We start from the raw sequence: 18,675 nt of genomic DNA, 5'->3' as shown, positions 1-18,675 counted from the left end.
CAGCTTATGGATCTTAGAGACAATAGTAAATAAGCTTGTTTGAAAACTCTCCAAGATGCTAGCTGATGCTAGGATTCAAACACATTTTTTTTCTTAGTTGGAAAGAGTTATAGTTCCAACATTCTTTGGGTTCATAGGGCCCTGGCTGGAATTTTATGATTAGTTTGGGGAAGCCACATTCAGCAGGGCTTCACCTGCCAAGGGTCTCAGGGACAGCCAGCGAGGTGGCGAGGGGTCTGGAAACCAACTCTTACAATGACTGGTTGAAGGAACCAGGACTCTGACACAAGAATGAGTTTGAACGGAGGAAAGGAGTGTGTTTGTTTAATGTGGCTCTGAATCTCACACCTGAAATCCATGGGGAAAAGTCACAGAAAGAGAACTTCCAGGAGAAACAAAGTCTGGTGAAGGGACACACAAAGTTTTGGGCATCAGTCAGATAGAGGGGATTCATGGTCGGGGGAAAGTGCCCTGATGTGCCTTTGGGTCTGCCCAGGAGATGCGGGAACAGACAACCCACATGAATCCTCTGAGTGCCCCTCAGTGCTTTTTTTCCTCCAGGCTCATATTATTTAAGAAACAGCAGCAGTGGAACTCTGCAGAGGCCTTCTCTCTACTCTGGCCTTGGTGCTGGAATAAGGATAATACAGGAGAATTGGCAGACACAGCATGGCTCTGATGAATTTATAAGTAGATGAGAACACATCAGCCCGGCTCACCCCTGGGATGCACATTTAGGGGTAACTGCATTATGGCATCAAGGTCTGGCATCAACTGACTTATGGTGTCAAGGCAGGTGCTACCTCTGGTCTTTTTATTCAATCTGTTTTAGCATGATTTCCTGCAGTGAAAGCTTCCAAGCTCTAGCAGTTACAGCAACTCCCTTCCCCCACCCATCTATTGTCTGTAAAGCAACAAAGGCCTCAAGGGACATGCGAGCACGTCTGAGCTATTTAAATAGGGCATTGGCAGATAAGGGTCAAGAGCAAAGAAATTGGTAAGCAAGAGGTCACAGGAACAGGGGCTGCTGCTGTCCAAAGCTCTAGGAAAGGTGAAAAGGGGCCCAGGAACAGCTAGCTGGAGCAGGTACCTGGAGCAGTGGGCAGGGCATGGCGCCCCCCACCGGCGTGATGAACGAGATGGGCACAACCTTGGTGTCTCCATACCTGAAGCCCACAAGTGCATGGGTGGGGTTCACACACCTCTTCACAACTCCTATAAGGAATCAAATTATTGAAATAAAATATAAAGACAATGCCTGTTCCCTTAGGCTTGCCCCATCTCTTGGGTTTGCTAAATTATAACACTTTGCCTGCTGAAATCAGCGAGCCCCTTGATTTCTCCACTGCATAATGCTGGGTTCTGTGTGATGCCTGCTAGGGTTAACCAGCTCAGACAGCAGTGCCGTGCTGTGGTCTGGAGCTGAGCTGGGAAGCTGAGAGAACACATGTGGGAGCTTGTTCAACCAGTATTCCCAGAAGCCATCCTGATGGGAACACTGATCCTAGAAATACCTTCTCCCTGGAGGCTTCCTACCATCTTATTTATTTATTTCAGCCATATTTCCTTCTATAATATACTTGGAGACAGAAAATCATTATTGTTAAATTGAGAAAGTGAAAGGAAATATGAATTCCCATCCTCAGCTTCTCAGCTGATATTACACACCCCACAGCTTCCCTAAAATGTATAATCAAAAAACGAAGGAAAAAAAAAAGTAAGTTTTCTTGTCTTTTAGTTATATGGGGAGATTATTATAACAGGAAAAGAATGTATCAGTGTTAAGGTTCATGTATTTTGTTATTTATCCTAGGTGAAATTAATTTTCCCATTGCAAAGGGATTATTAATATTAGGGAGAGGTTTTTGACAGGGACACTTCCCCAGCAGTAACAGCTTCACTTGGACCCCCTTATCCTGAGACAGAAATGTGCTCGCCCCCATGCTGGGCTCCAACGGCCTGAGTGCCTTGGCTTTCTTCCCCACTCTAGCTTACTCGTTGGCCTTGGTGAAGTCTTAGGTACTGCTGCTGCTGCTAAGTCACTTCAGTCGTATCCGACTCTGTGCGACCCCATAGACTGCAGCCCACCAGGCTCCGACGTCCCTGGGATTCTCCAGGCAAGAACACTGAAGTGGGTTGCCATTTCCTTCTCCAATGCATAAAAGTCAAAGTGAAGTTGCTCAGTCGTGTCAGACTTTTAGTGACCTCATGGACTGCAGCCTACCAGGCTCCTCTGTCCATGGGATTTTCCAGGCAAGAGTACTGGAGTGGGTTGCCCTTGCCTTTTCCAGTCTTAGGTCCTTCCAAGTGGCAAAGAAACAGCTGCTAGCTTTCATCTTGAGTCCACGTATCTTGTTTCAGTTATTTATTTATAAAGGATCTAATCCTTTTATTTTATATTGGCCACACTGTGAAGCTTATGGAATCTTAGTTCCTCTACCAGGCATCCAACCCATGTCCCCTGCAGTAGAGGCGCTGAGTCTTAACCACTGGATCGCCAGGGAAGTTCCCCATGTTTCTTGTTTTAAATGGCCAAAAAAAGGGAAAGCTTAAAAACAAAACAACTGCCCTCCCCCTGCCACACACACACAAGAAAACCAGCTTTATGTTATCTATTTTCTTATTGGACTAAGATGTTTGGGTGGTTTTTGAAGTACTATTTACACATTTTTTTTACCATAAACTGACTCTACCCTTTTCATCAGGAAAACAAACACTACTTTTTATAAAGAATTCCTACTATGAAAACAAAGAGCCACTGTGAGGTGAGAAGAATCCTTCTATGCCCAGCATATGCGTGCCCCGCCACAAGCGCCAGCCAGTGCCACAGAGCAGGGCTGAGGGTCCAAGCGCCAAGATGACCTCAATGGCCAGGGTGACCCTCCTCGAATTCTTAGCCTTTGGGACTGTGTAGAATCCAGTCTTAAAACTGGGGTGCAGTTTTTCGGGTGTCTGCCTGAGTTGAGCAGCTGTGCAGCTGCATGGCCCATGGAGTCTACACCATGCATTAGCTTTTTTTTACATAAAAAGGCTTCCTGCCCCTGATCTAGATCATTAGACCTAGACATTTGGTATGTTTCTACCATCTCTTTTTTGTTTCAATCTCTTCATTTGTGGGTTTTTGTTCACCTCCAGAAATCAGTGCAGTTTCTTCCCAATTAACTGTAGAGCCAGCCTCATGGTGTTGACACCTGGCTGGCTGTTAATCAGGCCAGAGGACCCAGAGCTGCTGGCCTGTCTGGTTATGGCTCAGCCTCTGCACTAACTCCTTCTCTACCTCATTAAGGAGTTGCTGCCATTTCCAGGTCCTGATTCTAGATCGGATTCCTATTCTGGGATGCTGTTATGCTCCAGTTTCCTTCTGCCCTCAGCCCCAGAGAGGTGAGAAGGCATCTCCCAGGGCCATTTGGGGCTCTGGCTCTGGAGGTTGGACCAGAACCACCTCCATGGCTTTCTGTCTTCCTCCTACTGGAGGCTCTGGGATCCCCATCTTCCTGGGTATGAGTCAGCTTCCCTACCTCTGCTGGGGGATTCTCCTATACCCAGGTGGGGGGAGAAGGGGGTGCCCCCCAGTTGAGACCCTCAGTGAAAACACTGCTCATGCCCAAAGGTCAGAGGAATGAAGAAACAGTTTAAGTAGACAGCATGGGTCAGTTCATTTAGCAAAAGAAAGCAGGGGTTGTTTTCAATCTTCATTCCAAACAGGAATTTCTTAGGCTGGAGTGCAGATTTTTTTACCTCTGGCTATAAGAACCTTCTGATATTCACAGCTGGGCTGGGATTCCGTTTCCTGGAAGAGGCATCTGTTCTGCTCAACTGGAAACGTGCCTTCCACTTGCCCCTCCTCCACTGACTTCCAGCCTACACATCTAGTCATCATAGTCTCTTCTTCCTTTAGTCTCAGAGGTTTCCTCTATAGCTCACTGTGCTGGTTTTGCCTTTTTGAATTGCTCTTAAACTTTTAAAACTACTGTTAAAGTTTTTAAACTTCCAGCAGTGTTCTATACCCCCAGGTGAGGACCCCAGGTGAGTTGTTTATATCTCCCAAGAAGCGGTAATAGAAAAACTCCATAGGTAATTAACACTTTCCAATTTCAAAATGCTGCACATTATCAAATTTAATCGACATCACTATCTTATGGGGATTTTCATTGTATAAATCCCATTTGGAGAGAGAAGGAAACAAGCTCAGAATACTTCAGTGATGCCTGTCAGCTGGCTGGTAGAGGCAAGAAACAGATTTCAAAAAAAAAAAAAAATTAGGATTTTTCTGGTCCTAAATCATTACACCTGAGAAAGTATTCTGTTTCCCACCCCCAGCCTTTTTTTTTTTTTTTCCTGTTGTAACTTGTTCTGATGGCATAGTGCAGAAATCTTGCAACCCAGACTTTTCATCATTGAGGATTTCCTGAGATAAAATGCTGCTTTTTACTGAACAACAGGAAAGATGACACAGTTCCTACAAATAATGATTAAAATAAAGTTCTGAAATGTGTCGGCCTTCCTGATTTTCAGCATCAGGATGAACCAGGCTATCAGCTTGTCACTTCTGTTCTGCACAACACAGTCTGACCTCCACTAGCTAATCCACACTGATCCCTGGAGCAGAGGTGGTTGTTGTTGTTCAGTCACTTAGTCGTGTCCGACTATTTGTGACCCCAGGGACTGCAGCATGCCAGGCTTCCCTGTTCTTCACTACCTCCTGGAGTTTGCTTAAACTCATGTTCATTGAGTCAGTGATACTATCCAACCATCTAGTCCTCTGCCACCCCCTTTTCCTCCTGCCCTCAATCTTTCCCAGCATCAAGGTCTTTTCCAATGAGTCAGCTCTTTGCATCAGCTGGCCAAAGTACTGGAGCTTCAGCATCAATTCTTCCAATGAATATTCTATGAATAAAGGACTGATTTCCTTTAGGATTGACTGGTTTGATCTCCTTGCTGTCCAAGGGACTCTCAAGAGTCTTCTCCAACACCACAATTTGAAAGCATCAATTCTTTGGAACAGAGGTAGCCAAATGGAAATCCCTGCCCTGATTCCCAAGGGTGGCAGCAAGAACTGAGCCAGCTTTGCTCCTGCACAGACCTGGCCTTAAGCAAAGGATGCTTTGATCCAATTGCTCTGAAGCTGCCTTCTGCTTAGCTGTTTTTCTCTAGAAACATTTATGAGGCTTTGAACAAATATTATCAGAAAGGAGTCACCAATGAAGACCATGCCTGTGCTCCTCAAAATTCTATCTGGCCTTCCTTTTTGGAAGGGGTAAAAAAATTCAAATACAATATCCTAGTTGTTAGTTCTATACATATGTCTGCTAGAAACCCAAATTCCTATTTAAGTATTTTTCCCACTTAAAAAGCAGATTTAATTAAATGTAATAAATAATTTTTTTAAAATGGTGACTGGGAGTAGGATTGACTACACTTCAAGGTATAATCTTTTCGATTGACATCTCTTCTTCTGGGTTCTTTAAGCTCTCTTTCCCCATAGGCTTTTACATGATTTCAATGAGTACTTTTGTGCTGACGTGTCAAAAATTTCTGTCTCTGGACAGATTTCCTCTCCAGACTCTAGATCCATATCTCCAACTGCGTCTCTGACAATGTTAGTGTCTCATGGTGCATCTACGATTCATCATGTCCCAGACACATTTGCCTCTTCCTCTAAGGAAGAGGATGTCATAGGCATTCCATTCTCAGGGCTTCTAGTGAAGCTTCTAGTGAAGCCCTGGTCTTCCCTTGCTAGAACTCTCTCCCCCAGATAATCTCATGGCCCCTTTTAATTAATTTATTTTTAAATTTTATTTTTTAAATTTTTTGGCTGTGCCACACACTATGTGGGATCTCAGCTTCCTGACCAGGGTTCAAATCTATGCCCCCTACAGTGGAAGCCTGGAGTCTTAACTGATGGACTACCAGGAAATCCCTTATTGCTCCTTTTGAAAGTCCTGATTAATATATCACCTTACCCATAAGCTCTTCATCGACCACCAAATTTAGAATTGCAACCTTCACCTTTGATGTGCTCAACTCTCTTCGTGGCTCCATTTTCCTTCATAGCCCTGGATCTGACACACTACATATTTTACTTATTCAGCTGCTGTCTGACTCCCCCACTAGCATGTAAGCTCCATAAAGACAAGAATTTTCTTCTGTTTGCTTACTTGTTAGACCAGCACTTTAGAAATATTACATACATGGAACATAGTAAATATGTAATAAAAAACTTGTTTACTAAACAAATGAAAGATTAATATAAGTTTTTCTGGCGATTACTTCTCCACAAATATGGGTAGAAACCTCATCATCCTTTCATTTTAGAAGTGGAATACCTTAGTACAGCTTATGAAGTGTCAAAGTGATAGGGAAAGCACAGTTTGAGAACTTCTGGTCCCTGATATCGTATTACTTAACAAAGGAATTTTACAAAGTAAAATATCTACCTACCTGGAAAATAAAAGCCATTTTCATCACATCTTGCAATAACCTTCTGGCCTCTGAGTGGATCCAATTTTTTTGATTTGTTTTTCTTTGTTGGAGTTCCTTGAATTTTCTGTTGCTAAAAAATAAATAAATAAAACATTAATAATCACAGGAACAAGATAGTTGGTTATTCTCTGATGAGAATTATGTCACTGAAGAATTACAGAACACACACATACTATATACTCACTCTGGAGGACTCTCTGTTGTGGAACAGGCTTTTAAACTTGGACAGATATGGGGAACCGCTGCACATAGAAAATGAGGCAGAATTTCCAGCCTAATCTAATCAAGTTAAAATGAAACCAAAAAAGGCAACCTTTCCAGAGCATTTAAACAGGACCTAGAGTCTTAAAACACAATATTTAATATAATTAATATATTAAACTAAAGCACAATATTTAATATAATTTAATATAATTGTAACATTGTATAATATTGTGTAGTATTATATAACAATATTGTATAATATTGTGTAGTATTATATAATATTAATATTGTATAATATTATACAAGCCAAAATGCAACATACAAAAAAGCACACAAACATGATCAATTCTCAAGGTAAAAGGCAATCGACAGACCACAGAATTGAGATGACTCAGGGACTGGAATAATCAGATAAAGACTTTAAATTAGCAGTCACAACCGTAGCGTGAATGCCAAGTCACTTCAGTCGTGTCCAGTTCTTTGCAGTGCTATGGACCATGGCCCACCAGGCTCCTCTGTCTATGGGATTCTCCAGGCAAGAATACTGGAGTGGGTTGCCTTCCCCTTCTCCAGAGGATCTTCCTGACCCAGGGCTGTGGGATGTGTTCAAGTTTTCGGACTCACATAGCTTTTAGCTTATGTGGCCACAGACAAAAACAGAAGATGACCAACACCCTTTTGATGTTCCCTCCGAGTTGGATTTTGCTTGGGACCCTCCATTCTCATGGAATTTCTGGTTTTAGAAATGCAGTCAGTATATCAAAGAGGATGGCCCAACATCAATGGTAGATGGTGAATATCATCTGACTGTTCCTGAGCTTTCAACCAGAGGACACATCTAAGCACTCCTTTCCATGGCCGATCAGAATGACCTACTGCCAGTCTGAAATGGTCTCAAAGAGATGGGACTGGACCAGGGGACAGGAGAAATGGGACCAAGTGCTATCCAGGTGGTTGTGTGAGCTTGGGCAGTATGCTAACATTTCTGGGCTTCAGTTTCTGCGTGTGCAAAATAAGAGGACAAAATAAATGACCTCTAATGTCCTCTAATATCTGTCCAGAAGAGTCTTAGCCTTAGTAGACTTTCTGCAGTACTGGAGAAACTGTCAGGTCACACGCGTACAAGGGCAGGAACACAAGCATGATACCCTGGCTTGTCGTTTCTACAACATAACGGAAGAGTCATGGTCAGAACTGTGACACAAGTAGCAGAGTTTTCCATCATAATTACCCCAAAGAGATGCCCACACCACAGACTACACAAGAACTGTAGTCAGTTCCTTGATGGAAGACTCCATGTACGGTATGTTCTTGTTATTGATAGAATTCAAAATCTTGAAAATTCAGAATATGCCAAATTAAATCAGATGTCGCATAAATACCTCACCTTTACATAAATTTAGTTTCCAAAGCCACACTACTTCACACCACCAGTGTTCATATCAAAGACCGATCAGCCAGGGAGATGCTGTTGGTTCCTGAGGCATGAGGCGGTCTTATCATCTCCAGACCAATAATAACCTATTATTTACAAAAGATTTCCATATTCATTCTAGAAAGCCATTTTTCTCCTTTAGATTTCATCAGTATAACAGACCAGTGGTTTATTAGAACCTATGCATAGATTCATCTAAAACTCCTTTTCAAAATTCAAAATAAGAATAATCACATAATTTATTTGCCTAGCCTCTTTTTATCTCTAGATTCCAAATATTGATTCTCTCAACCAGAGAGCTTCTCTTAGCCAGAAGCTAACAAATATGATTGCTCTCTACAGTTCTACAGGTACAAATCTGTGAAGTCATTTGCCCAAAATCATCAGAGAGCTCTTTTTTACCTTCCTATAGTTGTCACTCACTTCCCAATGCATCTAATACAGAAAAACCACTCACTCTGTGAAGACCTTCCCTGCAAGGGTAATAGCAACGAATGGAAGCGATGCAGAGGGCTGCTCGTGTTCATTTTAACACACTGAAACTGCTACCTAAGCAACCGCCTTTCTGGGACTTCCTTGGTGGTCCAGTGATTAAGACTCCACTCTTTCAAGGTAGGGGGCTTGGGTTCAATCCCCGGTCGGGGAACTAAGATCCTACATGCTGTGAGGCACTGCCAAACCCCTCCACCACCACCCCCCAAAAAAACCCTGCCTTTCTAAACAGCCAAAAAGTATCATCCCTCCTTCACATCATTCCCACACCACACCTTGAGTTCACCTGAAAGGACCATTACAGCTACTACAGGGCTTTGCACACTCACATTCACTCTGCTCTTCTTTCCAACTGTTACTACTATTGGCAAGAACTCGCTCCTGGCTGTTTCTATAGCATGGAGCTGTATGGAAGGAACCTCTCACTGCACACTCAGTGATTCTTCCATATCCCTGCACAGGCAACTCAGCTATACCACAGATAGAGCAGAGAAGCCTCGGCAACGCAGACCTATGGGGGCCAGCTTTAATATATGGATTCATTCACAGAAATAGAGCACTGGTCTCTCAGGATGGTAGGACACCAGTCAGGGCAGCTAGATACCTCATCCATTCAGCCATAATGCCGATGGAACCTTTCCAGAGAGATGACATCCTGCTATTTTTGAATCTTGCCAAAGACTTCATATTTTTTAAAAAATGTTTATTTATTTGGCTGCAGAGTCTTAGTTGCAGCACATGGCTCAAACCCAGGTCCCCTGCATTGGGAGCACGCAGTCTTAGCCACTGGACTACCAAAGACTTACTAAAGACTTTAGAGACATAGCCCATACTAGAGGGTGTTCCCTGACCTGCTCCTTTTCTGCCATAAGGCAACTAATCATATGCGCAAGCAGATCAGATCAGTCGCTCAGTCGTGTCTGACTCTTTGCAACCCCATGAATCGCAGCACGCCAGGCCTCCCTGTCCATCACCAACTCCCGCAGTTCACTCAGACTCATGTCCATCGAGTCAGTGATGCCATCCAGCCATCTCATCCTCTGTCGTCCCCTTCTCCTCCTGCCCCCAATCCCTCCCAGCATCAGAGTCTTTTCCAATGAGTCAACTCTTCGTATGAGGTGGCCAAAGTACTGGAGTTTCAGCTTTAGCATCATTCCTTCCAAAGAAATCCCAGGGCTGATCTCCTTCAGAATGGACTGGTTGGATCTCCTTGCAGTCCAAGGGACTCTCAAGAGTCTTCTCCAACACCACAGTTCAAAAGCATCAATTCTTCGGCGCTCAGCCTTCTTCAGCTTGAAAAAGAAATCTTTGGAGGATGAGAGTCACAGGGGATGGAGAATGAGAGAATGAGAAATGCCAGCACTAAATAAATAAGCCAACCTATCTGCAGGCTCAGGGGCATGGGAGTACTGCAGGCCAGTTTTAGTGAGAAAGTCAGATGGGCAGTGATGCTGCAGTTAGGGATGCTGTTCTCTGGGTAATTTGATTCTGCCTTGTTTCCAAAATTCAGAGACTCCAATTCACTCTTTTGCCAGATTCAGTTATCAAGTGATGTATCAATAGATACAGGATCCAAGATACAATACCCTCCTTTTGTTTTATTACTTAGTTTCAAGGTCATGTTCTCAGGTTTGCATTAGTGGGGTGGAGATCACTAAATGTTTGATGCTTTAGAATTTTCCACTTAACAAACAGCATGTTTTCACATCAGGTACAGAACATACTTCTATGTTCTACATATGTAGAACTAGTCTTTGGCTCAAAATCTTGTTGTAAAATCACTGTATTTTTTTCCTGCCTCAAATCATTGAACTCTGCTGCTGCTGCTGCTAAGTCGCTTCAGTCGTGTCCAGCTCTGTGTGACACCATAGACGGCAGCCCACCAGGCTCCCCCGTCCCTGGGATTCTGCAGACAAGAACACTGGAGTGGATTGCCATTTCCTTCTCCAATGAATGAAAGTGAAAAGTGAAAGGGAAGTCGCTCAGTCGTGTCCAACTCTTCACGACCCCATGGACTGCAGCCCACCAGGCTCCTCCATCCATGGGATTTTCCAGACAAGAGTACTGGAGTGGGGTGCCATCGCCTTCTCCAGAACTCTGCTGCAAACAACCCCTAAACAGTACTAGCAGCAGATCCAACATGCTTCTCTGGCCATATTTTGTCCTTAAAGCCAAGTAAAGTATGACTGCTGTGATCAAGATACTACACGTAGGGCCAGGGATCTTCTGACCTTTCCTCTCCATAGAGTACCTAATTATGAGATTAGAACATTTGGAAACTCTTTTGAAACCTAGTGAGGAGAACAAGGCCAGCCTGGAGCATTTTCTGACCTATTCTCTCTCTCCTCTCATTTATACGTAGAGGGGTTTGCTCCACCACAGGAGTATCCAGGATCTGTGTCCCTTTTAGACATGAGTTCTGGAGAGAAAATGAGAAAATGACCTTACAGGAAGATGTAAACCAAGGGTGGCCAACTCCTGCCCAGTCCCCGAGGCAGCAGAATGGGAGTGACCGACCCACGGTTGCTGCTGTTGGTGTTCAGTTGCTAAATTGTGTCCGATTCTTTGCAAACCCATAGACTGTAGCCCGCCAGGCTCCTCTGTCCATGGGATTTCCCAGGCAAGAATACTGGGGTGGGTTGCCATTTCCTTCTTCATTTCTTCTACCCATGGTAGAGAGTTGAAAAGACTTGGAGAGTTTTCCTTTCTAGGAAATTTGCATTTTAGCAAGAGTCAAACTAAAGCCATAGAAGTGAAGCTCTAAGTGGAATTTCCTGTCCCAGCTCCCTCCATTTCAAGAGGAGGGTAAGTCTCCTTGCAAGATTTCTCAAGCACAGCAGGTCAGTGCTGGGCTCCTGGGGACACTGAGGAGTCCATCCGTGAGCCCAAGGCTTAAGAGGGAAGCTGCAACCAGGAGAACATGCAGAGAATTATTGTCCCATTTCAGAAGTTATGTTGTGGCTGACTCTTTTTCTATCCCATAGACTGTAGCCTGCCAGGCTACTCTGACACTTAGTTGTACTTTCAAATCCAGAGCAGGGTTGGCAAGTGCTTTTGCAGAGCTTTGTTCCCCTCCTCCTCAGGGAATTTCATAATGTTAGGAAACGCAGGAGCAATACATGTCCGCAAATTTCTGTGCAGTTTCTAATCCCCTCTCCAGGGGTGGCTTGGCCTTACCCTCATCCTGGTGTGGTTCCTTGAGCTGTGTAAACAGGTGCTTACGAAGCATAGGAAACAATGATAGAATGAAGAAGCCCTGAATGGCCTTGAGTCCAGCACACAGCAGCACTGGACTAGGGAGACTTAACCACTCTGATAGTGAAGTCTCCAACCAAATCTCAATCCATATCAACTCAAAGGGCTTTTGTGGAAGGGTGAAATTTTTTCAGAAAATTGTTTCTTTTTTTTTGGTAGTATCTAAAGTGTGTTAAGTCTCTCAGTAATGTCTGACTCTTTGCCACCCCAAGGACTGCAGCCTGCCAGGCTCCTCTGTCCATGGAATTCTCCAGGCAAGAACACTGGAGTAGGTTGCCATTCCCTTCTCCAGGGGATCTTCCTGACCCAGGGATTGAACGCAGGTCTCCTGTATTGCAAGCAGATTCTTTACCATCTGAGCCACCAGGGTAGTAGCAAAGGAACCTAATAAATATGCATTAGATGCTGAATCAAATTATTTCTGTAGCTTGAAAAGCACATTTGTAACATCTTCTCAGGGAATATTCCCTCATTGCTCTTTTAGGGAAGAATCAAAGAGAGGAAAACTTGAAAAGGTTTTAAGTATTTAAACCTGAAAATTACTGCAGCTCTGAAGTCTGTGCTTTGGATGTTACTGATAGTCATCCATAGGCAGGCACTTCAGAGATGCACATACTAGAGCCAGTTCTGTGCCACTGCCTGCAGTGTGGACCACCACCAGCTGACTGCTGCGGTTGTACAGAAACATCTCAAGTGAGGTGATGGTATAAATAGAAATGCTGGGCCTGTAAGAAAACTTTTCAAAAGAATCTCTGTGCTGCTTACTCTGGTCCACCCATCTGCCCCTAGGTCCATTCTCTGCCCTGCCTTGCCCCATGTTCCAAAAGGCTGACCCCTCCAAGGACAACATGACCCAATTTCTCTTGTTGACTGACTTTCTGATAGGCAGAGCCAATGGGAGGCGGGAGGTCAGAGGGCAGCAAGGAGAGAAGGGCTGGGGCATTGGTTCCAACCTCCCTCCCTGTCTTTTGTCTCTCTACAGATACCGCCCCCCCAAACCCCAACTAGTGGACTGCACTCTTGCAGGCTCCAGTACCACTATTTCCCTCCACCGCTGAAGTCCAGAGGCGCTGACAACTTCCCGCTTTGCCAGTTCTGGGGTGAAATCCCCTTTTAGCTGCCTTGACCTGCCTCCCCCTCTGCAAACAGTCCTTTCATTAATGTTTCTTCACTTGAAGTGACTGAATGAGATTCTGTTTCCTGCCTGGACCCTCCTTATAAGCCCTCTGCACTCAATTTTCCTCCTCCAGCCAGTGAAGTCAATGATCACACCCAAACCTGTTTAGGGTAGAATTTATGCCAATGAAAAAACAATGAAAACTTCCCTGGTGGTCCAGTGGTGGAGAATCTGCCTGCCAATCAATGCAGGGGACCTGGGTTTGACCCCTGGTCTGGGAAGATTCCACTTGCTGCAGGGGAACTAAGACCACGAGTCCCAAAGACTAAGCCCATTTGCTCCAACTACTGAAGCTGAGTGCCCTAAGAGCCCATGCTCTGCAATGAGAGAAACCACTGCAGTGGGAAGCCCACAAACTGCCACGAAGACCAGCTCCCACTCGCTGCAACTAGAGATAGCCCTCGAGCAGCAATGGAGATCCAGCACAGCCAAAAATAAATAAACAAAACAAAAAAAAAGACGAGCTGTGTGGCAGGGGAGTGCTGGGGTCCACCCATCTGAAATCTCTAGCCAAGAGGGGTGCCTTCAGCTTTAGAATAAAAAGAATCAAGGTGTTGATTTTTGTTCTTGGAGCTGATAACCCCCCCTCCCCCACTTTCCACTCCTGAACATCAGGGTACTAGACAGAAACTTTTCTGGATACTATTTAGAGTTGGTGGGAGTGTTTCTTCCCTTCTTTGAACTTCCTCCATTGGCTGGTCTTCCTGAGCAGGATCCTCTCCTAAAATCCCCAGCTAACCAGGGCACTACCATGACACGGGCAGCATCTTCTCTTTGGCATCCTTGCCCATCACACCCGGGCGCCTCACTCTCTCTGGGATTTCAGCCCACACTGGCCAGGTGTCCCACCACCATCGTCTCACAGGAGCCCATGGTGGGTCTGGTTTCCAGACGTTCACGTATCGCCTCAGTGTGTGTGTGTGGTTCTTTGTGTGACGGCATCTCGGATGCACAATCCAGACTTGCTAGTTCCCCGCCTGCACGCCAGGGGACCCTCTATGTCACAGTCTCCAGGAAGTCAGTCCTCCTATCAGACTCAAGTAGCAGCAGAAGAGACTACAGGTTCCACTCGTGGAATGAGAGGGGCTGGCTAGTCATAAAGGGTTAAGGTGTGATGCCTCCCTTTAAAGAAGGAGTACTGCTGCTGCTGCTGCTAAATCACTTCAGTCGTTTCCGACTCTGTGCGACCCCATGGACTGCAGCCCACCAGGCTCCCCCGTCCTTGGGATTTTCCAGGCAAGAGTACTGGAGTGGGTTGCTGTTGCCTTCTCTGAGCTGTATAAAGATGGGTTATGAGGCAGGAATGACAGACAACTGGTTCAATTACTGTTTGGGAGAAAACATAACAAATGACTCTACTTATTCTGACTTCATTTTATACAACTCAAAAAAATTTCTAAGTCTCCTGAACTACTGTTCTCTCGTGTAATGTCATAGTCACAATCCAATATGTTTTCAAATCCAAGTGGTTTCTTTTCATCACTCATTCTCCCATTCCCTTCTCACCCAGTCTCACCCACATCCTCCCACCTGTGGTGCATTTTCCTAATGCTCTCTTTCTCCTGGACAACTTTCCATGGAATGGAACATTTAATTAGCTATTTCTTAAAGCCAAAGCCTCCAGATTCCTTGCTGGTCACAACTTGGAGTAGTAACCATGTGCAGCCAGCTGGGTCAGCTCATCTCCAAGGTCTCTATTCAGGTTGTTCACAGATGCTTATAGCTTAACAAGACTTTCCACCACAGTGTGTTTCAAGGCAGCCAAGGTTACGACTGGGGCTGCCCCACACCAGGCTCCCAGGGAGAACTCAGGAGGTGAATTGTATCTTGGATGCCCTTGGTGCTTTCCACCATCCTGCAGCCCTGAGGGCTCAGGATGGGCTAATGTCGTTGAACTCCTCAATCATGGCAACAAGAGCGGTGCTGGTGAAGGGAGCTTTCCAGTGGAATTTTAAAAGTTCAGAATTAAGAGACTTTCCTGGTGGTGCAGTGGTTAAGACTCTGTGCTTCCAATGCAAGGGGCATGAGTCTGATCTCTGGTTGGGGAACTAAAATCCCACATGCCATGCAGTGTGGCCAAAATAAACACCAGGAAGATATTTCTTCATTAAAAAAATAAAAGTTCAGAATTAAGACCTCCCTTTCCATTATGCAGTCAGTAATCCAAGCACCTGTCTCCAAGGATGCCACAGAATGAGTGGATTACAGAAACAGGGAGAACAGTTAAGCATGGGATGTGCCCAGTATAATGTGCTGGGCAGAGCAGGTGAAATAATGATTCACACCCTACATCTGATCTTGCAAAGAACTGCCAGGGAAAGTCTGAGTGGAAAAGCAGGGCACAATCTAGCCAGACACTGGCATGTATAACCACTTCTCCCCACCACTAATCCTGACCAACAGAAAAATCATGAAGCTGTCCCAAGCTCAGGAACCAATGTGTGTCTACGCTGGGTGCCAACATATGTCAGGGGAAAGCATCTGAGAGCCACAGACCCTCAGGCTCCATGATGCACCCTCGACTGGATCAAATACAGTGACCACTCCCTTCTGAACACACATGGGCATTTCTGATTGCCTCTCATGCCAACCAACTTTGACCACCTTTTGCTGTGTTATCAATAAACTGTAGGGGATCTTAACAAAAACCAGGTTTCTTCCTCTCCAAATTACAATCATTGATCAAAATCTTTGGCCTTTGCTATTAGAATTTAAAATGAGATTCCAGTTATATCTGAATCAATAAAGATGACTACATATGTGATGGATTTTTCACTGCAGGATCTCAAAAAGTCTTGCAATCCTGAGCTTTGATTTCAACCATTTTTCACACAGAAAGGTTGACACCTGTTAGTGGGTCATGAAATCAATTCAGATAGAAATGAAGTAAAATATCACACAATACATCACTTACAGTAAGGAGAAGCATCACCTTAAATACTACACAGAAAATCTTCCTTTGCAGAGGGCCACATTCACAGTGGAAGAAATTGTGGATCAGCTGCCAAGTATGAACCTCTCCCACCCATTCCTTACCTGTGGACAACTTTCCTGGGCACATGGGTGCTGCCCCGAGCAGACAGTGGGGGCTTTGGTCACCCAATAAAGTGACAGGGCAGTGAAAGGACATCTTTAATCCTTGACCAAAAAAGAGGGTAGCAGTGGACGCACCAATACCATTACATGAATTCAACGTCTTCTCTCGCTGTGGCTCTCACGTCAAGCTCCCACCACCTTTTTCTCCTTTCCTTTCTATGAAGATCTTCAAACTAAAGTCTTCACTTCCTATATTTATTTTCTCAACTTCTATCCACTCCTCCACCTTCTGCAAACTGGCTTCCACTCCCCAAAGGCCACCAAAACTGTTCTGGCTAGGATCATTACTGATATCCCTCTTGAAAGTCAAATGGCTTTCAGACATCATCCTGTATGATAATTTCAAAACTCCTCAGTAATTCATTAATCGTAAAAATAGCAATGATGGACAATGTGTGTTGAGACAGCGTTTCCCAATGAACATTTAATGCTGCACACTGTCCTGAGCATTTTATGTGAGCTGTCTCATAACCATCTTGCAGGTGGCCATTATGATTTTACTCACGTAAGGATGAGGGACCTAGGCTTAGACAGTCTAAGGAAGGTCCCTCGGCTGGAGTGTGGCAGTGCTGAGACTTGAATTCAGGTCTTTCTGACTCCAGGCCCAGGGCTCTTGCCACCTCTCCTCCTTGGGCTCCGGCATCACAGCTCTCTACCTGGAGCTTCTGCTTCTCCAGCTGTCCTACACTGGCCCCTCTACAGTCTCCCTTTCTCATTACCTCAAAGAACCTTCAAATCTATCTCCTTAACTCAGACTTTTCTCCTAAACTCCAAACATGTGGCTGCCTATGGGCCTTTCTCACCCAGATGCCCTGGGGACATCCAAGAATCGAGAGGACCTAAAGAGAGTTTCCTTTCCTTTCCTCTCATGGTACCTCTTGCTTCTGTTCTTCCGTTTATTTATCCATTCAAATATTTGGGAGTGCTTACAAGGTGTCAGGCAATACTCCAGCAATACTAGAAATACCTAGAACACAATGGACCAAGTCCCACTCTTACTCTAGTGGAGGATGCAGATCATGAACAAATACATACATAATGTCAGGTGGTGAAATGTGCTATGAAGAAAAGGGGTGAGAGAACGACACGGTGTTTCGAAGGGCTGTCTCCTCAAGAAGCAGAGGGGATACGGATGTGGTGGTTAACAGTGCCTCTGTCTCTTAGCTGTCCAAGATGGGAAGTTTGTGGGTGTGCTCAACTTTGCCCTCTGGCTCACTGCACACATTCACTTTCCACCAACTCATGCCTCTTTCACCTAAACCCTCCATACGGTACTGGCTTGGCTCGAGGATCAACGTCTCTGAGTCTGCACCTGGTTTTGGTCTTTTCCCCCTACACTGAGCCTTATCTTGCTGCCAAAATAATCTTTCCAAAACAAAAATCTGTTCATGTTTTCTGCTTGCTGTAAATCTCTCACTGGTATTCATTTCCTACAGGATAGAGTCCCTGATTCTAAGAGAGATTTTCAGTTCCCTGTATTCTGGGTCCATCTTCCCTTTCCCTGTCTCGTCTCCTGCCACACCCCTGGTGAATACACCATGTTCTTCCCCTCTACCTGTCTTGGCACACACAAGCTGTTTCTCTCACTCAGAACACTTCTCACACTCCCACCCGCAAATCCCTACACATCCTTCTGGATCAAATTCAATCACCCCCTTCTGTGAAGACTTCCTCAACTCCCCAGCCAGAATTGTTCACTTTTCCCCATCTTCCAGTTGTTCTATGGCTATGCCTCTACTGTCATATTTCTAATACTCTGATATAAGGGTCTGGGTTTCATTCCTTCAATAAATACTTTTGAGCACCCACCATGTGCCAGCCATCATTCTCAGTGGATGTAGCTATGGATACAGCTATAAGTGAGGCCAAACAAGATCTCAGCTCTCATGGAGATTATGCTCTAATACAGTATGTCTCCTACACTGGGCTGAACCCATGTCTCCAGTGGTATTAACAAGCCCCTATTTTGTGTTCAATGTATAGCTTCACCTTGGCAGATCCCAAGGAAAGAGAGAAGAATGTGACAGCCTATTCACTGACTGAGATCACCTGTGCCATGAATCTGATCCATGGTAGGCAGTGAACAAATATTTTTGGATGAAGGAAATTGTGGAAATTATTTTACTTCCCACTCTGTGGACAAGAGAATAAAGAAATAGAACAATTAATTCATATCCCACGAACAATGAGCCTTTGAATCCCACAAATCTAGACAAATTCAGAACACACTTTGTTCTGAATCACAAGAGGCTTCTTTTCACTACATTAGCAACACTCCCGTTTTTTAATTTAATGTAAAGTGTAGATGAAAGAATCCTGCTGTTGCTGCTGCTCAGTCACTCAGTTATGTCTGACTCTTTGAGACCCTGTGGACTGTAGCCCTTCAGGCTCTTCTGTCCATGGAATTTCCCAGGCAAGAATACTGGAGTGGGTTGCTGTTTCCTCCTCCATGTGACCTTCCTAACCCAGAGATCAAAAGCTTGAAAACTCTGCTGTTAGGCAGTAATGTCTTCAGAGCTCAACATGGGAAAGT

At 44.7% G+C, this 18,675-nt stretch overlaps 1 protein-coding gene across 12 annotated transcripts in view; it reads right to left on the bottom strand.

Moving 5' to 3' along the window:
• The window catches only part of VWA3B (von Willebrand factor A domain containing 3B), a 178,212-nt gene that overhangs the window by 12,616 nt on the left and 146,921 nt on the right, over nt 1-18,675 (bottom strand). For 11 of the 12 annotated variants that reach the window (XM_061431598.1, XM_061431592.1, XM_061431590.1 and 8 more), the window contains 2 exons: nt 6,442-6,553; nt 1,091-1,215 (listed from right to left, as the gene is read on the bottom strand). In XM_061431598.1, coding sequence (XP_061287582.1) covers nt 1,091-1,215; nt 6,442-6,553 — 237 coding nt within the window. Of the gene's footprint in view, nt 1-1,090; nt 1,216-6,441; nt 6,554-6,667; nt 6,726-18,675 lie in introns of those variants that run through there. The other variant, XM_061431599.1, reaches the window with a different exon arrangement.

Source organism: Bos javanicus, chromosome 11 (assembly GCF_032452875.1).
Source record: "Bos javanicus breed banteng chromosome 11, ARS-OSU_banteng_1.0, whole genome shotgun sequence".
Taxonomy (NCBI): domain Eukaryota; kingdom Metazoa; phylum Chordata; class Mammalia; order Artiodactyla; family Bovidae; genus Bos; species Bos javanicus.
Note: the sequence above shows the minus strand (reverse complement) of the source record. Positions and strands in the feature narration are given on the sequence as shown.